A 27,880-nucleotide genomic window follows, 5' to 3' on the forward strand; every position below is an offset into this window, starting at 1 on the left:
CAGACTTATTTCGCAACTAACCTGCTACTACAGGCCGTCCGGCTATCCGCGACCTGCCGACCCCCCCGGTAGCTTAGAGCCCAGCTAGGAAGTTAGTACACAATGTACTACCGTTATACAAAAAGTACGCAAATCTCAAGTACATTCTTCGTGCAGTACATTCTTCGGGACGATGGAATGATGAGCTGTATGTGTTATTCGACGACGTAGACAGAGTTTAGGGAATAAGGAGACCGCGGCTACTCTGGTTAGGTCATGTTGGAAACCGAGGAAGAGGAAGACCTCGACTCCGATCGAAGGACCAGGGGGCAGTTTGAAGGCAGAGTATCCATACTTGGATTTCAAAATAATTATAACCCAGCAAGTCATGGGTACTGAAATTCCAACACATTCAAAGAAATTTTAATAACACCACTACATACACACATATGCAACAAAGGGCGAAATGTGCATAAACCTCAACTCTTCTTTCGTACAGCACCCTGAATGATAAAAAGAAACAACCAAAGTTCTCGTGTTTAAACAAGTTTTGTTTTGAGCTATACCATGGCTGCTTGTGAAGTATTATTTTGCGTGTTTTATTTAAATCAGTGATCTGCATCCGAATTAAAGTTTAAATTATTGAAGCACGCATTTTTAAATAAGTAAAACGTAAAATAAAAGTTTTCTAAAGCCAAAATATGGAATTGAAGTGGGTGATACAATAATACTTTATTGCATTGTCAATTCGAAGCACACAATAGAAGCTACGCCAGCAATGGTCAACATCAAGGGCGAAACCATTGAATACGTAAATAGTTTTTGAATATAATAATATTATCTTGCCTCAAATTCTAAAATTTTCCATACAGATATCACAGAAACCTCATACGGCGCGTTAAAGGTACACAACCTAATTGGTGTCACTTATGGTAGCAGCGTAGAACTTTCGAATCGATGGAATATGTGCTGCAAGCAAGTCCAGAACTATGGATGCAAACGCTGCAACATCGAACACAAATCATTTACACACCAGATAATATGTTTAATGTCACATTTTTACGTGCAATTAAACCTTTTGCTCAACACAAGCCCGGGAAGAACTGAAACGACATGGTTTAGGTGGTTTTGTAACCGTTTATCATCGCGACGTGTGTAAACAGGGTTTTGCCAATTCTTGCATGTGCAATTAGAAGGACTTTTTTGATTCATTTTCACCTTGTATTGAGCAATCATAACGTTGTTGTATCGCTTTACAAGGACATGGATTCACCGAAATCAGTTCAAAGGAAATATTACAGCAAGAGTATGGATGTTATGACTAGCACGTTGCCCGTGCTATATTTAGAATTCTTGAAACATAAAGTAATTATTACCAACTTTAATATTGTAAAAATTTAAATTTAACTTTATATTTTATAGAAACCCTCCTCCCAGAAATTGGATGAATCTTGTACTAGTGAAATTAATAAAAGAACAGATCTTTCAAAAGCTCATAAAGAAACCAAAAGAGTCCTCACATAATGTGCGCAGCTTACACTTCCAGGCCGCTCGGGGTATTTGACTTTTGACACTCTTCCTCCAGCCTTTGTCAGATAGCAAAAATTGTTCAACTATTCAATACGTTTTACATATGTATATAGTGTAGTACGTTAATACATTTATAAAGTAAATATAATAACAAACACCTAAATGGCATGATATTTTAAATAAATATGAAATATAATTAATGATTTTGTTATTAAATTCTCATTTGGGATTTTGGTAGAACTAACCGAAAAAAGCAGGTATAGTATCAGGGTTTTTGTGGGTTGCAGTACTGAAAGTGCACATCGAGTTTTCCTTCGCAGTTTTGGGTATTTAATCCGTAATAGTACCAAGGACAGTACTGGAAGTGCACATGTAGTTTTGATTCGCAGTTTTGGGTCTTTCATCCGTGTTTGTACCAAGATCATTCACAGAATTGTGCAAGGAATGGCATGATATTTTAAATAAATATGAAATATTAATATGAATTCGCCGGTACTTGTCGAGCAGGGAAGTATTTGGCGCCTGCTACAATATTTCATTCAATATTTATCGTGATATTTTGATGGCGCTCCTGTATCACGATATTTATTGAACGCTTCGCAAACAATACTGATATATATAAAAAATATTTAAATATTTTAAAATCCAGATCATGGATCGTTGATCGCGTGATAAATATTGAACTTGTAGCATATTTTTAAATTTACAATTCAATTTTTTTCCAAAATTTTATTATTTCTTTAATTTTATTATTTATATATTGAACGTGTAGCAGGCGCCAAACATCCTTATTTTATGAATAATAATTTAATGTTTCGTTTTTTGTATTTAATTAAGAAATCTATTAATGTAAAATTTTTGAAAATTGTTTGTTCAAATCATACTAAAATATGTTCTAGTTCGTCTGTGAATGGACGTAGTGAAATGAATATATTTATCATCAAGTGCTGAACACAAAGACGACGACACGACACGACGTAGCGACGGCTGACCACAAATGTCGCTTTTTAGTCAGCGTATTGAACATTTTGAAGACGGCAGCGACATATCAAACAGCAATTTCATTGTTGCCGTACTAACATCTTTCACTTCAATAAAATTTACATATTTAGTTTAAAGTGAAATTATTTACGTAAAAAATTGGCGATTTATTTGTTTTAAGTAATAGATTGTTGCTATAAATGATATATCAAAGCAATTTTACGTTTCTACTGGCAAAATAACGTCATACTTGTGAGAACTTTGAATAATTTTACATTTTGCATGTTAGTGGCAGCTCTACAGCGGCCATTGTCGTCGGCAAAATTAGAAACATTTCTAATTTGGCGACAACGACAACCACAAGCCTGTTGTCGCGTAGTCGTGCTGTTGTCAAAAAAGCTGTGCCCATAAGAACGCGTGTATTTTAATATTTGACAGCTGTCGTTCGTCGCTTGTCGTCTTCTATGTGTTCAGCACATCACTGTTTCGGTCATGGCTGCCGTATTGTATGTGTGTAAGTCATGAACAGTAGTGTTTGTGAAACCAGCTTGAACGGTTTCTTTTGTCGGGTGTGATGTACTCAACTTACATCTTCGTGTATTAAATGGTGCGTTTGTGCTGCTTGATTAATTTTTCACATTTTAAAATACCTATCGACATTTCAATTCAATAAAATTAACAAAGACGAATGATATACATTAAAAACGTATAATAACCGGTAGTGGGTTGCATAGAATAAATGTGAAAGCAAAAAGCCGACATTTAGTGTGGTGAATATAATTTTGTTTCGGAAAAAAAGTTGGTTCATTAAAAGAAACATACAAGTGGATGTTAAGCATTGAGTTGTTTAGTGTTTGAGGAAAGAGAATAAAAATATATATTCATATGTAATAATTATTTGTTCAAGAAAAGTGTGTACATAAAAAGCAAAGAATAGGCTAAGATGTAACAAAAAAGCAATCAACTTAAAAGGGTTTATGTATACTCATGAAGTGAATGCGATAGCGTTTTGTATATACATGCGCGAGTGGGATAGGAGGCTACTCGGCAAATATCTTACAATTGGTAAAGCAAAGGTACAACGAAATATATACAAATTTTGTAAAGAGTCTTAGTGAATGTATATTTCATTAAAATATTAGTGCATATTAAATTGTATGAATATTTTATCAAAGCAAGTGAACGGTTCTTCAGAAAACTCAAAATAACCAATTTTCTAGTTGCGGCAAATTCATATATTAAATATGAATATGATTGATTATTCGTGTATTTACTTTGCCAATGGTCAACAGAAATATTTTTGATTCAGTGTTTTCTATTTGGCAATCCATCACCAAGAATGCAAAATTTTGTTTATCTCCAACAAATTATTTGGAATGAGTTCATTAATGAGTTTTAATTAACAATTTCGTTAGTCCGTAGTTTAATGTCGGATAACATTTCTCATACTATGAGGAGTTACAAAATAAATACGAAATACGAATAAATATTAAATAAGAAATATTCTCTAAACGGCTAGTGATACATCAGTAGAGAATCATGACTCATAAGTTAAGAAATAAGATCTTGATAATTTATAAAAAAAACGTCAGGATGGCTATACTACTGACTCTGATTGGTTATTTTTAATACGCCGAAAATATAAAAGAGCTCATGTGTCTGGCACAGTCATACACATATGCACACAATCATATAACGCGTCCGTATATTGTATACCTATTTTTTGCGTATAGATACATACTAAGTACTTAAAAGCCATATATTTTGTTGGCACCGCCAACTCAACAGCAGTTAACATTGTAGACACGGTCGATGTTGTAATTGACAATATACGTTACAGCAACAACTATTCGATAATATTAGGCAGTAGTGACAGTAGTGACAGCTACAACGATACACGATATCACCAATAACCGAAGTTAGAAAATTTCATTAGTTTTATTGCAGTTTTACAGTTGTTTTCCATATTAAGACTTTTTTTGCAAGGAGAGGCACTGAGAATTTTTTACTAGACTGCGCCATGCTTTGAAAAAAATTGGTTTCTTTTGGGAAGTTCAACGACTAGGTAAATTCTAGCATTTAAACAATTAATGTTTGAATAAAAGGGTCGGCTTTAGTATACCGTCCCACGATTTCGGGGTTAAAATGGATATGGGCGGATAGAGGAGGATCTCCAGATCACGAATATATATAATTATTGCCGCCGCAAACTTATAGTTTCTGAGTTATTTGCAATTTAAGATTTAAAATTAACAATTTTTAACTCGTTATTTCTCACTGTATATTGAATTTTCCACATATATTTTGCACTTTAAATATATTTACACTTCACACATTTGTTTATAAATATTTATTTTTAACTAATTATATTAAAATATGCTGTAAATAAGTATTTTACTTTTTGCACAATTTTGTTTATTTTTACAATAAAAAAGGGTTGCATTCTGACACAAAATAGGTGTTACCATATCACATATTTTGTAAACGAATTATAAGAATCACAATAATGAAAAAGAAAGATTATACCCCAAATACAATAAACATAATGCATGTAATGTGTAATGTAAATTATTTTATTATTTCCCATATTTTGATAATATCCGGTGTTGGTTCGACCAGGGTTATTTTTTTGAAGCGCGGCCGAAGGCCGCCTCTGCAGAAAGTAGTTCTACGCGGAAGAACTTGTTATTCCACCTCTTTGATAACTCCCGGTGTTGGCTCGACCAGGGTTATTTTTTTGAAGCGCGGCCGAAGGCCGCCTCTGCAGAAAGTAGTTCTACGCGGAAGAACTTGTTATTCCACCTCTTTGATAATCCCCGGTGTTGGCTCGACCAGGGTTATTTTTTTGAAGTACTTATAAATTTTGAAACCTTGGTATTTTTTGTAGTTAGAATGTTTACTTAATAACTATTTATTGGGTATTTGTTTTCTTCATTTTGGGAATTTTATTCATTTTGATTATTTTTAATCGATGCATGTGGCAACACTTATGTTCTGTCATTTTGCAACCGTTTTGTTATTTTACAAATAAACAGAATTGTGCATAAAATTAAATGTTTATTTACAGCAAATTTTGATATAATTTGTTAAAAATAAATATGTAGAAACAAATTAATGAAGTGTAAATATATTTAAAGTGCAAAATATATGTGAACAATTCAATATACAGTGAGAAATAACGTGTTGAAAATTGTTAATTTTAAATCTTAAATTGCAAATAACTCAGAAACTATAAGTTTGCGGCGGCAATAATTATATATATTCGTGATCTGGAGATCCCCCTCTATCCGCCCATATCTATTTTAACCCCGAAATCGTGGGACGGTATACTAAAGTTTTCCCGAATAAAATTTTTAGTTTATTTCAAAATAACTATATAAATTCTTGCTACCTAAGCTTATTAAAATATGACAGTGTTTGTCGTGAGTTTTCCAAAGAAGGGTTGCAATTACTTTCTAATTAAATACATTATTTTAACTAAATTATAGTTTAAAATAATAGAAATGTATTTATCAAACAAATGGACTGTTATGGATGGATCTTTAATGTTGACAACATTTTAACTGTTAATAGTACAGCGAAATAGCTAATATAATAATAATATTGTTGTAATCAATAATACTGTATGATTTTATGACATTTAAATTAACCTTATTCGTGTTTAGATTTATTGTATTTAGTTTAAAAAATGTGGGTCGGCTTTAGTATATCATCCCACGATTTCGGGGTTAAAATGGGTGGATAGAGGATGTTCTCCAGATTTCGAATATATATAATTATGCATACTTATAGTTTTCAAGATATTCGTATTAAAAGTTTAAAAATTAACAGTTTTTAACACGTTACTTCTAACTGAATATTGAATTTTTCACATATATTTTGTACTTTACATATATTTACACTTCACTAATTTGTTTCTACAAATTTAATTTATATTAATTATTACGAAATTTGCTTTAAATAAGTATTTTAATTTTTATTAAATTTTATCAATATCACAATAACAAAAGGGTTGCTGCTGACAAAAAATAAGTGTTACCATATCACATATTTTGCAAACGATTTAAAAAAAAAATAAAAAAGAAGTATTCTATTCTTCTTAATTCTACGCGAAAGAACTTATCATTTCCATCTCTTTGATAATGCCCGGTTTTGGCTCGACCAGGGTTATTTTTGTTTTGAGCGCGGCCGAAGATTTGAAAAAATAATGTGAAAAATATGTTGTGTAATTATAATGGACAATGATATTTTGCGATTGATTGAAGTTATGACTAAGCCAGGATCAATTGTCCTGCCTGTTCTTCATAATTATATTTTGCTTGAATTTATTTCTATCTGCTGATGGATGTAAACATAGTACAATACTACATGTGTGTCACTATGCTGGTCCATGGTTTCTTGAGCTTTTTTTGTCGTACATTGTAAGCATTAGGCATTAGACGTCTTTTATACGGTAACAATGGCGCCATCTATTTATTTCAAATATAAAACATCAAAAAAATTTCTAAATTTCAAACTATTTACGTGGTTACCTGGGTTTCGTGGATTCAAAAAATCGATTTTTTGTTTTCTGGCTCATTAATTTCTACAACATCTCAAGAATATTATCCTAAATTTTCCATCGACATGAAAAATAGTTTCGGAGAAACAGCCTTTGGAAGGTGTGCGCTCCATGTCAGGTATTATTGTTACTCAAAACTTTAAACGGAACCGTGTCTTCAAAGTCGGTTGTCGGATGTTCCGATCTTGATGACATTTTGCACAATTACAACTATTAAAAAAATGTCAAGCAAATTTGTCAGAATTTTTTATTTTTTTGGAAAAATGTCTCCCAAAATTCCAATTTTTATTTTTTTTTTTGTCATTTCTTCGTTCAAGCACGAGTTTATGGTCTTACCTAAAACACTTTTTGTTTTTTCATTTTGGATGATCCTGTCAGGATGCTGACAACGCGGACGCACCTTTTTTCCGAGTGGTAACCGGAAATGACGTCACAATGGAGTCTTAATTTTATTTTTAAATTTCAGAAATCTTTAAATATGTACCTATAAGACAGAAAAAAGGTTGAATTAAATAAATTATTTATTTACATAAAAAGAAAAATACTGAAAATATGCCAATTTTGGGGAGATTTTAGTTTCTGGGGCGCCAAGATTTGAATTCACTTTTAGGTAAATTAGCCCAAAATAAACACTTTTTATTAAGTAAAAAAATTGATATCTCGCTCCGTTTACGAGATATCGAACGTTGAAGTTTGTGTTAACAGCAGCCGATGCGCGCACTTACATATGCATTGATGCAGGTGTTATGTGATTGATTTATGTGATTGATTTTATTTTCCAGTGCGGAAAGTGGTTGTACGCGAAAAAACTTTCCATTTCCCTCTCTTTGATAACTCCCGGTGTTGGCTCGACCAGGGTTATTTTTTTGAAGCGCGGCCGAAGGCCGCCAATGCGGAAAGTAGTTATACGCGAAAAAACTTTCCATTTCCCTCTCTTTGATAACTCCCGGTGTTGGCTCGACCAGTGTTATTTTTTTGAAGCGCGGCCGAAGGCCGCCAGTGCGGAAAGTAATTGTACGCGAAAAAACTTATCAATCAATCACATATGTAAATCAATCACAAACACCTGCATCAATGCATATGTAAGTGCGCGCATCGGCTGCTGTTAACAGAAACTTCAACGCTCGATATCTCGTAAACGGAGCGAGATATCATTTTTTTTTATTTAATAAAAAGTGTTTATTTTGGGCTAATTTACCTAAAAGTGAACTCAAATCTTGGCGCCCCAGGAACTAAAATCGTGCCCCAATTTTTAACCGACAAAACCCATGTAACCCCTTAAGTGCATTATTTATCCACCTGAAGGCACACAAGAAATTACATTACAGTCTAGGCGTTTAGGGGGTGTTCAGTGACATATACATGTACAGAAGAATTCAATATATAAACGTAGCTGCATCAAACTTATAGTTTTCGAAATAATTGCACTTTGGGCACAATTTTACGAAAATAATTGTGCCATAACTATTCAGAAATTAATTATATTTTCCATTTTTGCAACTTGTGCTCAACGAATGAACTGACAAATCTTAATATGAATAGAAATGCCCGTAATTTTATTTGTTTATCTCCTGGAATTGAAGTGTGTTTGTCGGTATATGCTGATGAATTAAGCATTTGCAGCAATGCATATAAAATTAAACATAAATTTAGATCGATAAACAATTCTTTCGTGAAAGTAACAAGTTGATAAAAAGCATTATTCTCTTTTAAAAATGTATTAAAGGGTTAATGTATCATGCAAAATATCATTTTGTTTTGCTTTAATCATTGTTTGTATTTGTCAAATGTGATTAATACTGACAAATTTTAAAACAATATATACTATATGTATATAAAATAAAAACATGCGGAATTCGGTGGAACTCATAAACACAGTACTACTACTAAGATGGACTGCTAACTTAAGGGGAATGCATTTTAAGTCATTTTGAAATGGCAAAATTCCGAGTTCTTTGCAGTCGCGGTGTGAGGGTATGGATAGAGGCGGTGTTCCTGATTAAATGGGTGCGATTAATGGAACGATTACTGGGGAGATTCAATATTCTTCTCACTGCCTCATGGCTATCTCAGGATATTTTTTTGGAATATGAACTACTTATTTTAATATTTTTGAATAATCACAACTTGAATGAAATGATGGTTTGCCTCCAGAGCAGCATTTTTTATTTTTGCATGTAAGATAATCTATACTAATATTATAAAGCTGAAGAGTTTGTTTGTTTGAACGCGCTAATCTCCGAAACTACTGGTTCGAATTGAATAATTCTTTTTGTGTTGGATAGTCCATTTATCGAGGAAGGCTATAGGCTATATAGTGTGTGTAAAAAACGGGGGAAATTATTTATCTTTGAGGGCTTCCGTTCCTTGCGCTGCGAAAGCGGTTCAAGTTACACAAAAGTTATGTATGAAAAAATTATTTCTCTATTAATGATCTAAAAAAAAGTCCGTTAGTACCGTTTTTGTGATAAATAATTTGGTCGAAATTATTTGTTAGAGTTATATTAACATAATAATATTAATCTTTATCCAATATGGTATAATTGTGAAAACTAGAATTTATATTTTATATTCCTGTTGTTATCTGCCGCCCAGTACCTGAAAAGTGGCAGAATCTATATCAGGGATAGAAGATGAACCCTCTGCGAGGACTTTCAAAAAAGATGAAATATGACAAGTGCTCTGGGAGAGTTAAGATGGGCTAGATTTTGATAATGGTAATAGTCTATCTGAGTCAGATTATGATGTAAACATGGAAGATATTTGGTCTTAGCTGGATATGATATATATGATATTGTATATATGGATATGATATTGTATATATTTTATAGTAATAAAGAGGAATGATTTGTATCTATGTTTGTGATGAATAAACTCAAAAACTCCTGTGTCGACTTCAAAAATTCTTTCACCATTGGAAAGCTACATTCACCCCGAGTAACATAGGCTATATTTATTGCTAGAATCCCAACTTTCTGGAAATAGTACCCATGTGAGGGCAACAAAAAGTCTCCGCGATGGAGAATCTTAACCTGAAACTAAAAATCGTCTTGCAAGTCATTCTCTTCGTTTCGCAATCGCGTACTAGAGAGTCAAGTAACGAGTGCTCGCAGCTGCTTGCGTGTACAGAGGCTTAAAGAACAAAATATTAGAAATATACAAGCTCACAATAGGGAGTCCAACTCTGTGCGTTCCCAATGCCTTCAAAATCAGAGAGAAAGACAATGATCATCAAAGCCTAGAGGTCATAATCAAATTTTAGCTCATTGCAAATAAAATATAATTTGATGTTCGAATTTTTCTCATTTTTTTAACCCACGTATGAAACTGCAAAGTACAAACATATGTATCGGAGAGTATGTATAAATGGGCAAAAACTTATAACTTTTGAAATGTTTGATTAAGCCCGTGCGAAGCCGGAGTGGTATGCTAGTATTGAATATATCGTGCAACTTTTTTCCATTTTCTCTCCTTTCATGTTTTTTTGTTTTGTTAAATATTACAAAACCAACAAAAGTAAAAACAAAAACATAAGAGTCCTCAAATAAGCAAAAACAAAGAAATTCAACTGTCAAATAATTGTTTGCAAAATGCAAGCAAACACAGATTGAAGAGTGAATCATAAGAAATGTCCCCTTCATTCTTATGTTTTTGTTTTTACAATTGTTGGTTTTGTAACATTTTTCATTACTAGATATATGTTATAATAATAAAAAATAAAAATTCTTGTCAAAGTTGTTTTTTTTCGTTTTAGTCATAATTGTAAACATACAAATCTTTTCAGCTGTGAGTGTGTTAAGAGTTTAAAATAAGTTTTCCGAAATAACGAACACATTAATTGTCAGGCCTGTTCGTTACATCGAATTTTTCGTTAATTCGAGTACTCACTTAGAGGTATGTTTTTCAATAAAAATGAGTTAAATATCCGTAAATTGCAGTTTAATAAATTGTTTTTTTTTTTATTATTTGTTTAAAAATGAAAAACCAACAACAACAATTCAAATCAGCTAAAGTTTCCAAAACGGACCAATTCTGAAACTTATACTTCTATTTGGTGCTGATCATTTAGTTTAAGCTTTTTTTATAAAATTTAAAACTTTTTTAATTTGCGCAGTTCTTTTGAATTTTTTCGAGTTATATTTTTAATTCTGGCTCGATGTTATTTAATTTTTTCCTATTTCTTCATAAGTCTTCTTCATGTTGTTCGTTAAACCGAGTACTTACAAATCCCCGATGTTCGTTATTTAAGGTACTCAATGTAACAAATTTGCTTGTTCGTTATAAGCGGTTTTCGTTAAAACGAATATTCCTTATTTCGGAAAACTACTGTAATTATTATTTAAAAACTAAAATAAATGTAAATTGTGAAGGAAAGTTTACATGCTAATTTCGAAAGTGAGAAAATTGTGTTAATTAGACTAAAATGATTATATCTTTTGAAAAGTATTGCTTGTTTTGTTTTCTATTTCGCTTATGGGTATGTTGTATCAAATAATATTACATTAAATAATAATGTATATATGAACTATAGTAGTTGCAAAATATGCGATAATATGAAAAGGAGAAATATTTAGCAACGATTAAAGTATATATATAATGTTACCTTCCTAGAAGAGCTTCAATATTTACTGTTGCCGCCTTCAGCGTTAATTACTGTCAATAGAAGTAGAGGTATGCTGTCTTCAAAGTTCTGAAGAAGTGGTATGTTGTATTGTATTGTTCTTTAGTATTATTGTTGGAATGTGTCCCTTTCATGATGTCGCCAAACAAGACCTCAATTTGGAGATTCTACAATGGTATGAAGCCTTGCAACCTCTCCACTGCTGTTATCTCATCACTATAATTGTTGATATAGTGATTTGTGTTAGTTTGGTTGAGTTTTATAAATATATGGTACATAAAGCAAAATGTAATACTGAAACTAAGTGAGTATATAATCCATGGCAAAAGTTAATATACTATAATTCTTGAATAACGTGTATAGAATTCCTTTGCAACATTTTTTATTATCAAGTTTTACTTGAAAACTTGAAAATAAATTTTTTCATTTCGCTTTTTATTAAACTAAACCAATGCTCCTAATATTGTGCTACTGTAGTCTTCTTAATACGTAACGAACGAAATAGGCTCTACAACGCTATTAAAATACCTTGAAACCTATTAAACCCAACTGGCCATGCTAAACCAGTTTATATTCAACGAATTTTTCGTTCAAAAGAACTACTACCGAACTTCATCTCGTTTGTTTTGCTCCGAAACACATGCAAGTGTTTGTGTAGACACACCAGTATTTCGATTTTCTTTTTATAAGGCAGGCGTATACCTAATTCTATAAGTGTGTTCACTTATAGATTGTTAATATGAAAACTGTATGGTTTTTTTACCATACAGTCCAGTCAACTAACTTGAACATGTTTACAACCATCACAGCCCAACTTTTTTTATACAAGAAACTGGTACTTTTTTTTGTCCTAGTTGGTACCGATTAGCCTCTTTGGTTTTATTCGATTTGAAAACAGATTAAGTTTCATAATTCAGTTATTTTTCAAGGAATCATTAGTTTTTCTGATAAAAGAATGCTATATTTTTGAACCAATATTCCAAAATATTGGTATAATTCCTAGGGTTTTCCAAACCTTGTTCGAATTTAACCAGAAAATCCTATTTGTTAACTGGTATTTTTGGCATTACCTTGAAACTTGTACAGTTTTATTGTGCGTTATGTATGAATAGCCGTTTTTACTTATGTGATGGGCTCAAACAAATCATAAATTTCTTACTTAACATGTCTAGAATGCGGTAGTAAAGTAGTTTCAAAAATTCGAAACCGTTTTAAAAATACAGCAGTTAGAAGACGGAGCTGTCCAAAGCGCTCAATTGGCAGCTGGAAACTTTGAACGCGTTTTTCTCAAAACCGTATTATTTTTCAAACTTTCCTCCATCGTATCTCAAAAACAGCTTGACCGGTTGACTTAAAATTTGTAGGGTGCATTCAACACAAGTAAACGCATGGAATGCTCCATTATTAAATAAACTTCGAATGTTTTATAGCAAAAAACGCAAAATTCACAATTCACCTGATAGTAGTGCGTTCCATACATTTAAACTTATAGATTAAAACGCAGCTAACTTTTTTCGTTGCCGATAAGCCAATCAGCCTTAATCGTGGAGGAAGTGCAAGACAATTTTTCAAAGCGGGGTGTTCAGAACGCTGTAACTCCTGTTCTATACGATATTTTTATCTTGAGGGAACCCCCAATTCTCGGTTTCAAAAAATCGATTTTTTTTAATTTAATTCAAACATATAACTACTCAAGAATGTTCCTTTAAAATTTCAAGTGAAATTTTCAAAAACTTGAAGATATAGCCGATTTAGCGGCAGGCGATGGCGAGAGCTTTTCAAAACCTATTAATCCAATCGGTTCCAAATTTTAATACGTCTTTCTATTCATGAAATAGGATAAATCAAATCGGTGAAGATCTTCTTTACTTTTCAACTTGATTTGGGGCTGAGAAAAGGCGATTTCCAGAAAAAATTTCAAATGCCCGCCATTTTGTTAATTATTGTGCTAAATTAATAATCCTAGTTCATACCAGAGCCAAACATGTACTCTTTCTAATCCGGTTGGAATTTTGGTTTCAGGTGTTCCAGTGAGCGGTAATCACATGCGCCGCCGAAAAGGAGTGCTTTTGTTTGATCACACAAAAAATAACAAAAATTTTTATCTGTTTTAAGTCTTCATATAAATGTATGCAAAGTTACAACCCTAAAAAATAATATATGTTCAATTACCAGCCCATTGAAAATCGTCTAAATTTGAAATAAATTAAATCGGTGAAGATCTTCTTTACTTTTCAACTTGATTTGTGGCTGAGAAAAGGCGATTTTCAGAAAAAATTTCAAATGCCCGCCATTTTGTTAATTATTGTGCGAAATTAATAATCCTAGTTCATACCAGAGCCAAACATGTACTCTTTCTAATCCGGTTGGAATTTTGGTTTCAGGTGTTCCACTGAGCGGTAATCACATGCGCCGCCGAAAAGGAGTGCTTTTGTTTGATCACACAAAAAATTACAAAAATTTTTATCTGTTTTAAGTCTTCATATAAATGTAGGCAAAGTTACAACCCTAAAAAATAATATATGTTCAATTACCAGCCCATTGAAAATCGTCTAAATTTGAAATCGAAATATATGTTTAAAAGGTCTTGCCGTGGACATCATAACTCATGATTGGTTCGTCTAAAAACAATAAACTAAAAATGTCGGTAGTACATGGATAGATCTACTTAATGAACGAAGGAAAAAAGAAAATATTGAGATTTAAATGTTCGACAGAATTTTTACCAAAAAACTCACTTGTTTGGTCAAATTTTCGGCATATATTGGCTCGAAAAAATTCGTACTGACGTGGCCTGATGTGCGGAACTTCCAAAGCGTATATCTCTTAGGATATTACTCTGATTGATTTGATATTTACGGATAATGTTTTAAACATATTGCATTATTTAATAAGACAAAACCAATTTTAGTCTTTAATTGTTGCTACGTATATCTTAATATATAAAAATCACGTGTCACATTGTTTGTTTTCGATGGACTCCTAAACTACTGAACCGATTTTAATGAAATTTTTAACACTGTGTGCAGTTTGGTCCAACTTGAAAGATAGGATAGTTCATAACTCTCTTTAAAGTCGCATTATTTATTTATTGCAAATTATTTGTTTATTATTAGCAAAGAGCTATCCACCAGTTGGTAGCGCTAAGTACGCTATGTAACAGTAGATGGCGCTATATTTCTTTTTAAATGTTCATGGATTTAGGCTGTCATAACAAAAGCCTCCACTTGCTAAAAACATTAAATGAAAATGCGTTGTTTGAAGTTTATATTATTTGTGGTAAAGTTATACGAATCTATGACTTCCAATATTCTAAATTTTAGAAAAAATCACATACAATCCGTGAAATAAATAAAGTTATGTACATATGTATGGTCAGACAAATAAGCAATGAACAGAGTTCAAAAAGCGTTTTAACTATTTCAAATAAAAATTGGGCGGGGCGAAGTTCGCCGGGTCAGCTAGTAATATATATATATAATTATTTAATCAATTCATCAATGTTATTATCTATGTATATATCGGTGTTGATTTTAATTAGACATACATTTTTTGTAACGATAAATATTTTTTTTCTATTTCCAGACAATTATCGTTACTTTATTGGGATTATATTTTCATGGCCATTAGGATAAACGAACAATATTTTTAGGATGGAGACCAGAGAATAAGCTGACTTGCCAGTAGTCTGTAATTATCTGAACCATAAAATCTTACAATTGAATAGTATCAATAACCATAGTAAAATGAACATGGAAATCGTGGGTAAAACTGGTTCTCTTGAGAGCATAGACAAAGGGCAAGTCAGCCATACATCGGCAACGTTGCACGAAATGTATGATATTCTACTTAGAGAAGCTTTCTTTTCGAACACATCATTTTGCCATGATCGTATCAACAACACGGAACCATTGCACACTACATATAGTTATTGCAATCGATTTAGAAGCAGAGTCAACTGTGTTGGAGCGGACCAGTGTGAAAACTTGTTTGCTGTCAATAAAAGTAGAGAGGAAAAGGTTTCCAATGATTTCAGCAGTAGTGCGACCACTGGCAACAATGCAAATATTGCGTTAAAAAAGGCAAACAAGTCTTTACCACAAAAAGGACTAGCATCAAGCACCCTGATATCCTGTAAAGTAGATAGTAGTAACGGTTTTAAAAAATACTCACATCGGCAAAGCGATGTAGTACCAACATTACTAACTACACATTTCCTAGCTGGCAATGCTCGTGGTATTGTTGCTGGAAAGTCATCGGATAGATCGTCATCGTCCTTGCCTATTAACAAGTCTTTACAAAGAGGCTGTCATCACAAAGTTAAGTGTCGTACAGGTAAATCGCGTCGAAACCAATCTAGATTCATTCAAAAGCCTGTGGGTGGTATGAAAACAGTGACAGCAAATGCGAAAGCATCCATTAAATTACCAAATACACCACTAACGCCCACATCTGAGTCAGCGATGGAGCAATATTTGGCGTCTTCATCTAACACAACATCAGCACCCACATCAACCTCGACGGCAATATTATCAATATCGACCTTAACTCAAACGTTATTAGGCATACCCGTTATTCCGCAAGCTTGGCAACAATTTGTGAAACTTCTGCAGAATTCTGTATCAGGATTAACTACTTCATCCAGTGTGTCAAAAACAAGCGTTAGAAAAACAACGAAAAATACTATAGCCATAAGTCGACTTGACGAGACGAGCACAATATCAGGAGCAGCATTAATTGCAGCAGGAACCGCGACAGCGGTACGCTGTAAAGCATCAACAACAGTCATGGCGTCTATGCATTCATCAGGCAGTTCTATGCGTACGAAATTCCGGCTGCTGCCAAGTTTGGGCGCGACGTCATTTTTTACTTTATTGACTCTCATTTGCCTAGAGACTGTATTACTCTCTACCGTCTCTAATTGCGCCAAAACGTTTTATATGCATTGGAACACATCAAACAGCATGTAAGTTTCACACGTATCATAACAATATATATATATATGCTCAAAACATTATAGGAGTTACCAGAAAAATAGGGGTTTTACAAAAACTAATTCCTGACATAGTATACATATTTTCATAGTTCACAAAAATCACAAAAATGGCCCCGCAGATGCTGAATTGGTTAAAGATCAGGGTACTATGGAGAGAGATCCACTTCGTTGTTATTTTTGACGTATGGTCTTTATCGTGCTGGAGTATAACTTCTGAAAGCTCTTTTTGTCATAAATCTAGCTAAAGCTTTTAACCCGTATTCCAATATGTTAACATGGTGGGCAGCTTTACTTTCTTCACCGACTTTCACAAGTTTCCCAATGCTTTTTTTTTCTTCTTCTTGACTGGCGTAGACACCGCTTACGCGGTTATAGCCGACTCCACAACAGCGCGCCACGCGTCTCTCCTTCTGGCAGTTTGACGCCAATTGGTTATACCAAGCGAAGCCAGATCCCTCCTCGCCTGGTCCTTCCATCGGAGTAGAGGTCTCCCTCTCCCTCGGCTTCCACCAGCGGGTACTGCATCGAACACTTTCAGAGCTGGAACACTTTCGTCCATTCGAGCAACATGACCTAGCCAGCGTAGCCGCTGTCTTTTTATTCGCTGGACTATGTCTATGTCGTCGAAAAACACATACAGCTCATCATTCCATCTTCTGCGTTATTCGCCGTTGTCAATGTTTAAGGGACCATAAATCTTCCGCAAAACCTTTCTCTCGAAAACTCCTAGTGCCGTCTCTTCGGATGTTGACATCGTCCACGCTTCTGCACCGTAAATTATGACGGGAATGATGAGAGACTTGAAGAGGTTGGGTTTTGTTCGTGGAGAGAGGACTTTACTTTTCAATTGCCTACTCAGTCCATATTAGCACCTGTTGGCAAGAATGATTCAGCGTTGAATTACCAGGCTGCCATTGTTATTGCTGTTAATGCTGGTTCCCAGATAGACGAAAATATCTACAACTTCAAAGTTATGACTGTCAACAGTGACGTGGGAGTGAAGACGCGAATGCGCTGACTGTTTGTTTGACGACAGGAGATATTTCGTCTTGTCATCGTTCACCACCAGACACATACGCTTCGCTTCCTTATCCAGTCTGGGAAAAATTCCCAATGCTTTCTAGAGTCAGACAATCACAACCTTCCCCAAACCTCTAACTTTTGTGGCAAAACGTGTCTGTCAAGCAGTTCATTCCTCTCTTTCCAGACACACTGTCGCTATTTTCATTTCAGTTTGTCCCACCAAATGAAGCTGCGGTCAAATTTAGCAAAATATAACAGTATAATGGTAGACGACAGTCACTATTTTGAGTACAAATTTTCCGAGTGAAGTTGTTATTCTACCACGGATCCAAAAGCTTGCTTCAGATTATTTTAAACGGTTCCAACGCTTACAATTTCTTATCCACATAGCTTTTGCTATGACTTTTACTAAGGCACAAGGTCAAAAAATTGCAGTTCGGTTCTTTTCTCACGGCCAATTATATATATGTTGCGTGATCCAGCGTTGGAAAACCATCAATTTTGTTTTGTTTTTTGTACTTTTCAAGGAAAGGAAACTTCTGTGTATATTGAGATTGGGATATTGTGAACTAAATAAACGAATATAAACTTGGATATAATTTAGAATAAATCGGCCTTTGAACATCCACTGCGCTGGAAAAAAACAAATATATTATTTGTCCAATATATCGCTTTAGTAATCTGAATCCCCCGTTTTTGTTAAACAATAAGTGGTGTGTTCTTTAAAGCAATTGCTGCTTCGAAAGTAGGCCCAGGAGGGAATATTAATTAATTTAATAATAATTAATTAAAAACTAATGTTTTTTTGTGTGTGTATATATTATATTCGTATATAATATATTCAAGAATAAGAGTATTAAGCAGAAAAGGTTGTATTACGGGTTGTTGCTGTAATTGGGTAGTAATGGTAATGCCATTGGGGTCTGTGATGGTGGTGATTTTGCAATAGCTGCTAACCAGTAAGTACACATGTATTGTACGGCTACAAAACGCAATACAGGGAAGAAAATAATGCGTTTAGAATGCACAAAGGTGTGCGTTCACCTGAATACCTATGTGTTCTAGTCAACGACGCATACTCAAAAATAAACACCCTGAAAGAAAATTAAATGTACATTTGTCATTTGCCGTTTAATGCATGCCAACATAAATAAGTAAAAATAATATGATGGCGATATTAGAGTTTTCATAAAATGATACAGGTAGGTAGTTTCAACTTGTACTTTAATCCGATTTTCCTGAATTCATAAATTTATATTTAACCGCATGGGATCCCATGGGAACCAGTTACGCATTTACTGTAGGGCTTATTTTGTATACATATTACTCGTCGGCTACACTTGGCAAACAATATATAAATCATTTTAAAGCAAACTTTTTTAGTAATCTTTTTGGAAAATTTGTGCTTTTGCGCAACAGGGGCGTATAATAATCGTATATGTTTAAAAAATATAATTTAGACATCGAGGTGTTCTTCGTATGCGTACCCTTTCGCCACTTTAAGCGCACTTGAAAAACTCTTCTGGATTTTATAGCAATGAGAGGACATTTATTTAACATCAATGTACATGTGCGAGGTGTAAACATATGTATATGACCGAATATATATGGCGGGATGAGATGAAAACATGTAGGGAAAAGCTAAAATCAAGTGTTACAAATTCTTCGATATATATTATTAAAGGTGTACGTGCTGATTAAAATTTAGATATTCGTTAAAATATTGACTAAGCGTTATTAAGATTCTCTCCCATTGTCCTAGACATCAATTGTAAAGTTTAGCGGCACTGTCAGTTTTCGATAAATATGGTCAGATCTTTTATTATCTATTCTAAAGTTAACTGGACTAAAATAATAAATAATTTGTACATATTTTTACAGCTGTTGGAAAACACGATGTTGAGTACATCCCATGAGAGGTTCATTTTAAGTTTTGAGCATATAATACTCAGTTTTTCTATGAAAAAAGCATAATTTTTACATCCAAACGAAAAAGTTAACAATTTTCTGTTGGTGAAAAATACACAAGCAATATAATGGTTAAAACCTAAAAATTACAAGTGCAGAATCAGAAATGAGTTCTTCAAAAACTTTTTTCCATCCCGAGAAGCATTAAATTTTGCAGGATCAAAACGAACTTGAAACCATATTACTCTTAAGGCAATAAATTAGCTTCACAGCGTACAATGAAAAGCAGCTCCATACCATTATTGAGCCCGCCACTGACAATTGGTGGTTTTGTGGTTAGTACGGTGAAACTAATTAGGTGGCGATTACTGCACATTTTGACCATCGCACGTACTTTCTAACATCTGGTCCAACTCTTTATTTTTATTTGTTTGTTGTACATTTTTCACTGTACCAACAATATCTTGTTTTCCACTAACTCCTATGCCTAAAATACAAAATTTTACTTCTTCCGAAAAGAATTACTTGACTATATTTTAGTCACTATATGCATAATCGCCTATATTGTAAATTGGAGAAGCATTTCGTATTTCGCACAAAATTTGATTGTTCTCTTCTATTAATTTTTCACTTCGTAATTGATGGTTCAGTCGGCATTACATTTCTTTATATTAGATTAACCTCTATTGAGGCAAGTAGTTGAAGTGGTTCCTTTAATGTATACCTGTTCTTAATGCCATTAATATATACAGCATGATCGATTTATTATTTATTTATAACTTCTTTTTTCAGATTTCGCATAGATAATACAGATCATATAATTGATGTAAACAAAGGAAATTTAGCATTCGAGTTTGATCAAGTGCATATTATATGTCCCGTATATGAACCTGGCACCTTTGAAAATGAAACGGAAAAATATATAATATATAACGTCTCAAAAGTGGAGTACGAGACATGTCGGATAACCAATGCAACTCCGCGAGTTATAGCCATTTGTGATAAACCACAAAAATTAATGTTCTTTACCATAACGTTCCGGCCATTTACACCACAGCCAGGTGGTTTGGAGTTCCTTCCTGGAAATGATTATTATTTCATTTGTGAGTATAATATCTGTTTAACATAGATTTCATATATTTTAAAGATTGAATTATTTTTATATTATAGCAACATCATCAAAAGATGATCTTTATCGACGAATAGGTGGGCGATGTTCCACAAATAATATGAAAGTGGTTTTCAAAGTGTGTTGTGCTCCCGAAGAGAAGAACAAAACATCAGTAAGTAGTGGCAGCTCCAGCAGTTCATCTTCTGGTGGTAGCGCTAGCACTGGCGGTAATGTAATTGGCATAAACACGGCTGACGGCAGTGGCCTTGCTACTGGTATTGACAATGCTGCCAATGTAGATGTTGTTAGTACTCAGAGCAATATAAATCAACATCAGCATATGAACAATATAAACACAATTGGTATCAATGGTGTAAACACTGGTTTAATACCAATTGGCGGCGTTAATATTGGCGTCAACAGCGGGGTTGGCGTAAGCCATGGTGGTATGCAAATGAAACCGATGAACGGCGGTAGTGGCACATCTATCAATACAAACATTGATCAATTTAATCGTATACCAATACAAGCTGGCGGGATTAATGTTATGGGAAATAACGTTGGAGGAGTGGGTGGTGTTGGCCTTGGTGGCCACGGCGGTGGTGGTATTATGCTAACCCCGGGAGGACAAGGAGGAATAAACATGATTACGGGTGGTGTAGGTATTGGTATCGGGCAATATCCTGGACATCCCGGACAGACTGGTATACGCATTAACAATGTCGCGTCACAACAACATCATGCAACGCATAAGAACAATAACAATAATGGTAAGGATACCGGAACAAGTGGTGTTGGTGTTAGTGTTAATGGTGGTGGTGGTAATGGTGGTACGCTCATGAATATAAATTTTGGTGATACACAGTTTTTACCATCATTTATTAACACAAACCATAGCAATATTGTACAAAGTACAATTAACTGGCCAGAATGGGGTAGAAGCGGTCCCACACACTCTAAAAATAATAACCTAACTACATCAACAAGAAACGAACATAATATAAATGAACAAAATAATAATTATTATTCACCGTCCCATAGATCGATTAACAATAAAACAATTTTTAAAAGTAAGTAAAAAACTACAAATCTATACAAAATATATCCAAAATAACATTCAAACCCCTAAAACTCCCTCACACACGTACATGCATACCATATAAACATACCACAATACATTCGATAAATTATTTTGATACCATTGCGCCCAGCGTTCCGCTTATATTAAGAAAGGGTTACTATTTCTGATTGCATACGGATGAATAAATTATAGATGACAAATATTCGTACTCCTCCTCGAAACTTCTATATCGAAATTAGCGGAATAACTGCGACATTGTTTGGTAGTACCCTGACTATATCTGGATTATATTTATGTGATAAAAGCGTGTTATTAATAGTATTCATTTGTTTTTATGTGCTATATTACCTCAGGCAGACTTAACGACCTGCTTAGTAGTTGTTTACAACAATAAATAATTCGGGAATTCCTCGTATAGAAATATTTATAGAGTTCGCATTTATGGAAAAATAAAGATTAAAAATTCTGTAATGTTTTATTACAACATGTTTAACTTTTTTAGAAGCAATTTAGATTTCGGGAATGTCACTGTAATGACAAGATAAATAACATGATAAATCTACTTCTTTCGCAGTACGAACATAGATAAATATTAAATCATATTTGGATACGTATTGGAGAATTCTATTTACAGCCATTTTTTATGATTACTGAACTTTTGACATTTAGGTCTTAAGGTCTAATTTAGTGTCTTAATATTGTTTGTACAAAATTCCATTTAAACTTTGGATATTAGAAATAGTTAAGCATTGCAATGCATTTGTTGCTATTATACTCATTTAGTAAGTACATACATGTGATAGCTTGAGAACGGGTCATTTTGAACGTGTCACGTTTTGGGAATTAACCAATTTTTTGGCCTTACTTGGCTGATTAGAGTTATTTTGTGAGCGTGTTAAATCGTTCACTTATTTTTTTAAGTTTCGCTTTTCATATAATAGAATAGATTATTGAATAAGGTATGCACTACATGTCCAGATTGTAGAGGTGCTTCCTGAGGTTACACATATAAAATTTTTTTAAAAACCCTGGATTAGGAGGGCTCTTGATCATGGCCCACCAAAAGTCAACGCCAGAACCACCAGAAAGTGCCTACCGGGACGGTCATGCCGGTCTGGCGGTGGTCGACTGAGATGCGACTAAGCCCCTGCATCGCGTCAATGTGTCTGCCACACACAATAGTAATGTGGAACGAAAATTTGTTAGATATGTAGGATTCAAAAGTATTACCCTTTTATTTCTTTTTATTATATTTAAATTTTTGTTCGGAAATATTTCAAAAATTATAAAAACCATATTTTGGCTTCAGCTAATTCAAAAAGGGAAGCAACACATCAATATACATATTCTGCAATGCTAAAATATATTTTCGGTTTTCATTCGACCTTCATTCAATTTTAAAGAAATTGCATGCGAAACATTTTCAAAAATCAAAACTTTGTTACAAATTAAATATATATACATACAACAAGCCTTTAGTAACACTTAATGTAATTTACATTATATACTCATGAATATTTATACATTGGGATAGTTTACATTGTATGAAATAAAACACAATAACTTCAACTTTGACTTGACGAATTACTCATTTTTGAAAATATAAAAGGATCGAAGTTAAATCGCTATGGGATGTGTAAATAATAATTTTAATGCTTTAATAAATTTGTATAAGAATTACTTGCAAAAGCTTCTCTCTTGTTGCAAATATACGTATATTGTCATCGTAAAAGCCAAGGAAGTTTGAGTTTTGATGCGCACTATTTTCACTGATTATGCTATTTGCACAAAACCTTACATTTAAGTTATTGTACGTATATATTGTTTATTGGAAAACAGTTTATTGCATGGCCATAATATGCGTGTAGTATAATAATTCTCTAGCCACAAGAAAATGCAGCTAAACCGGAGATAAAAATGTTTGCGGCGCGGAGTGAACGCAAATTGATTTTTCCATGTAAAGGTTTTCATTAATTTGAATTTCGAACTCGTCGTTATGTAATTAGCTGTCGACTTTAGCTGTTATTTCTTATGGCCATGGAGTTTTTGCTTATATATGTAGTTGAAATGAATTGATTGAGCCACTACCAGTAGATTTAGCTTTGTGAAATGCCTCAATAAACTTAAGAAACATATTTTTTCAAATTTTTAGACGATCATTATGATAAACATCCAAATGAAGTGGTAAAAAATGAAGAGCTGACCTACAATAGCGGCGCAACATCGTTAAAACCATGGTCTCCTTGGACGCCTATTAGTGCAGTAACCAGTTGGATTGTCTTCAATATATACGGATGGTTAAACAATCAAAATGTGACACCAGTACCAGTATCATCAACAACAGGTATAGAGTTTTTAACGCGATTGTGTAGCAGTTGCGAAATTGAAGAAACATCACCGGCGTCGCATCGACAAAGCTTGTATATCCAAAATAGTGTGTTGCACCTTTTACTGCAGTGCTTTGTTAAATTTAAGTTTTTAATTTCTGATTATTATATCTCAATTACCTGTATGATTGTAATAGCTGCTGTAACTATTTATATTTTACAATTTGATATACAACAACCCACAATGCAGGATAAGGCACCTCAATTAGAATTGTCTACCATGAGAACATGCGGGTTAAAATCAAGTTGTCTTAAAAATGTTATCGTGACTCATTTATTGCTCAACACATTTCATTCAAAAGTTAGTCCAAAATATTCATTTATTTATTTGCCTGCGTCTGTTAAAACTTCTGGAGAAGAATCAGTAGGTTTGATTTCCTTATTTGAAAACCAAGATACTTCACCCAATGCGGCTACCCCCGCGATTGTGTCTACGTTTATTTCTAAGCAGCATTTTATGGTCTTTCGACAAGCATACCAGATTACATCAAATACGGGCGTATTGCAAAAATCCGGTCTATCACTGGCCCAAAATTGCCGCAGTCAAATCTCTAGTGTTAGTGTAAAAGTGAAAAGATTTCGGTGAACCTTTCAATGAAGTCGTATTTTAAAAACATACCGTAAGCTTAAATTAAAGTTAATATTAAGAATTAACTAGCTTCAGAGATAAACAGGTAAAATAAATTTTAAGAAAAAAATATTAAATGTTAAAATTACAAATAGCCGTAATGATTAAATGTACGAATCTAAAGTTGTGGTACTTTGTATTGTAAATACATTTCAACCTAATTCTATATTGGTCGTATACGGCACTAGGGCAAGCTTCGATGCATGTATTGTAGGGCAATTAGTATGTACATAAATTACTGCTATTATAACAATGTCTGATTTTTGTAACCAAAACGGAATATCATAAAAAAAAATTTTGTTAAGTGATTTGAAGAAACGTAAAATGGTCTTGAATTTCGCTAATCCAACAAATAATATGAAATTTTATAAACACCACAGTACTAAATTGCTATTGTGACCCGTAGTAGTTTAGAGCGCTATGCTGTTAATAACAATTGAACAGAGGAAATATGGAGACAACCGGGAAAATTTACTACTACCGATCGAGACAGGGTTAGGTCGCCGAAATAAGTTTAACCAAAGTATACCTGAGAATCGCTCTCGCATCTTCGTTCTAGATACTATATATTACATTCCTCCAGCTCGTGGCCTCCTGTTGGATCACTTCAATGAAAATTATTTTGCTCCATTTTGTGTCCATTCTGTCAATATTGGTAAAATACTATTATTTCATTTTATTTTATTGTGATAATATTTTCAAAGAATTTACTATTTACGTAACAAAATGTCCGTGTCCCGAATATTGCCTTTGGTCACATGACATTGACATTCAGCGTATAAATCAAAATTTTTATTGCAAAGTTGCGTGCTGCTAATAGATGTCAGAAGTGCGAATTCCATATTTACAAACCTAGCGTTTACATAAAGGTCGCTCGAATCGTGTTCGCAGTTGGAATTATACATATGTACATGTTCAGCAATCATGCCTAAACAGCGAAACTGACCGAAACTGTTGTACGAATTAAGTGCTGAACACATAGAAGACGACAAGCGACGAGCGACATCTGTCAAATATTAAAATACACGCGTTCTTATGAGCACAGATTTTTTGACAACAGCACGACTTCACGACAAAAGGGTTGAAGTCTTCGCTGTCGCCAAATTAGAAATGTTTCTAATTTTGCCGACGACAATGGCCGCTGTAGAGCTGCCACTAATATGTGAAATGTAAAATTATTCAAAATTCTAACAAGTATGACGTTATTTTGCCAGCAGAAACGTAAAATAACTTTGATATATCATTTATAATAACAATCGATAATTTAAAACAAATAAATCGACCATTTTTACATTTTTTTCACAAATAATTTCACTTTAAACTAAATATGTAAATTTTATTGAAATGAAAGATGTTAGTACGGCAACAATGAAATTGCTATTTGATATGTCGCTGCCGTCTTCAATATGTTCAAGACGCTGGCTTCAAAGCGACATTTGTGATCAGCCGTCGCTACGTCGTGTCGTGTCGTCGTCTTTGTGTTCAGCACTTCATGTTGTAATGGTTAGAAGTGCGCACCATCAATTCGCAGAAAATGGGTTCGGTCTCACTATTCGATTACCGTCAATCAATAGCTTGTTTTCATTTCTCTCAGCAAGTAATAGAATTTTTTTATCATTAAAAATATTTTCATTGTATCCATAACTCCTTCGGGGGCGGTTTATAACTTGTTTGCATTTATCTGGTAACATCACAAAATGTGAGATACTTCAATAATGATCCAGCAGTTTTGTATAAGGGGAAAATAGCAAAATAATAGCTTAAAACTATAAACTGATTAATAATAAAATTTATTTCCTATTTGGCTGAACCAATTTCTTTTTTTATAATGATTTCTAAGAAATGAAATCTACACGTTTTTAACCTGTATTTATACCTATCTTTTATTATATTATATCTTTTGAAGATTCTACTTTTTTAAATCACTTAGTAGACGATTTAGATGGTTGAAATATAGCGACTGTAATCGTTAAACCAAAATCATATTTTAATTGTTTCAAATCAAAATTTAACGAATTTGGATGCATGGTTTCGCGTTGTTTTTGTGACGTTTTTGGTGCATATGATCATTTGAATAGGGCAACATTGCTAGGTGTAAGTATGGTTAAATTGCCATATGATATATTTTAGTTATTTTGTCTTCATTTCCATCAGGGTTATTGTAGAATTTGTTAGTTGTCGGAATCAGCATTCAAACCGATAAAATTTCTGTTAGATGTCATGCATTATAATGGTTTTGATATATATGTGGTTATATATGAATCAGAAATTAATTGGTTTCCGGTGTCATGGATACAATTATTGGTTTTACTATCAAAAACAAACCAAGAGACTCCACGCTGACATATTTGAAATATTACGTTCAACTTTATTTCGATTTGCGTTAAAATGCTGTAAAAAAATATAATTGTTATAAAGTGTTTTTATAATTACGAACTGAAAAAAATCGAGATCAAATAACACTTACGATTTGAATATAAAGCTGTGATTATCTAAAATCTTCTTGTTTTCTTTTTGACTAGATTCATGTTTTTATAATTACGAACTGAAAAAAATCGAGATCAAATAACACTTACGATTTGAATATAAAGCTGTGATTATCTAAAAGCTTCTTGTTTTCTTTTTGACTAGATTCATTATCAAATAAAATAAAAGATAAAACAGATTCTAATTTTAAACATATATCTCGTTTTTAATGCTTATTTCGATCAACAAATTTGGTTTGAAAAATGTTTTGATTCATGAATAAATTGTGCCATAGCTGATACGAATATTAATTTTGGTTATATGTAAAATGATTAAAATCTGAATAGATTCTGTGACACCATTTAGAATCTGGATTGATTTGCAATTCTGTCTTGGATTCCACAAAAACTCTGGTGAATAAATAAATGTAACTATATTAGGTTCAAATTTAAAATTTTACATAGGTTTATTATATAACCTGCCGCTCACTGAATAATAAATACATACACCAATACATAAAGAAAAAAGGAAAATCACTGATTTTGTTCAAAGCTGTATATATCTATGCCATTAACTAATTTGTATATGGTCAGTTGAGTTGAATGTTT

The 27,880-nt window shown here is 33.3% G+C and overlaps 1 protein-coding gene, 1 long non-coding RNA gene and 1 pseudogene across 5 annotated transcripts; 2 read left to right on the forward strand and 1 right to left on the reverse strand.

Annotated features, from left to right (window-relative positions):
• Positions 1-667: 667 nt before the first annotated feature.
• On the forward strand, positions 668-4,403 carry LOC128923034 (tRNA (adenine(58)-N(1))-methyltransferase catalytic subunit TRMT61A-like; annotated as a pseudogene).
• Efnb2a_1 (Ephrin-B2a) lies at positions 2,842-27,784 on the forward strand. Of its 4 annotated transcripts, none has more exons than XM_011196628.3 (5): positions 2,842-3,097; positions 15,258-16,638; positions 20,392-20,702; positions 20,770-21,480; positions 23,944-27,784. In XM_011196628.3, the coding sequence occupies exons 2-5, from the start codon at positions 15,419-15,421 to the stop codon at positions 24,762-24,764; spliced, it is 3,063 nt and encodes a 1,020-aa protein (XP_011194930.1). In that variant the 5' UTR covers positions 2,842-3,097; positions 15,258-15,418; the 3' UTR covers positions 24,765-27,784. The 4 variants fall into 4 exon arrangements, with proteins under 4 accessions (XP_011194930.1, XP_054091640.1, XP_011194927.1 ...); XM_054235665.1 differs by having other exon boundaries at positions 2,842-3,004; XM_011196625.3 differs by having other exon boundaries at positions 3,011-3,566.
• LOC128923154 (uncharacterized) lies at positions 6,626-12,254 on the reverse strand. The gene is made up of 4 exons (XR_008472193.1): positions 11,655-12,254; positions 7,388-7,535; positions 7,023-7,261; positions 6,626-6,959 (listed from the first exon to the last, which is right to left on the reverse strand). It is a non-coding gene; the product is annotated as an uncharacterized LOC128923154 (long non-coding RNA).
• Positions 27,785-27,880: the final 96 nt, after the last annotated feature.

Source organism: Zeugodacus cucurbitae, chromosome X, assembly GCF_028554725.1.
Source record: "Zeugodacus cucurbitae isolate PBARC_wt_2022May chromosome X, idZeuCucr1.2, whole genome shotgun sequence".
Classification (NCBI taxonomy): domain Eukaryota; kingdom Metazoa; phylum Arthropoda; class Insecta; order Diptera; family Tephritidae; genus Zeugodacus; species Zeugodacus cucurbitae.

What these genes read in the sequence shown, in the direction of transcription:
- Efnb2a_1 (XM_011196628.3), top strand. Translation starts at nt 15,419, where the DNA reads ATGAACATGGAAATCGTGGGTAAAACTGGTTCTCTTGAGAGCATAGAC. An exon ending in AAATGATTATTATTTCATTT is followed by an intron (nt 20,703 to 20,769) that starts GTGAGTATAATA and finishes TTTATATTATAG; the next exon opens with CAACATCATCAAAAGATGAT. An exon ending in TAAGAACAATAACAATAATG is followed by an intron (nt 21,481 to 23,943) that starts GTAAGGATACCG and finishes TCAAATTTTTAG; the next exon opens with ACGATCATTATGATAAACAT.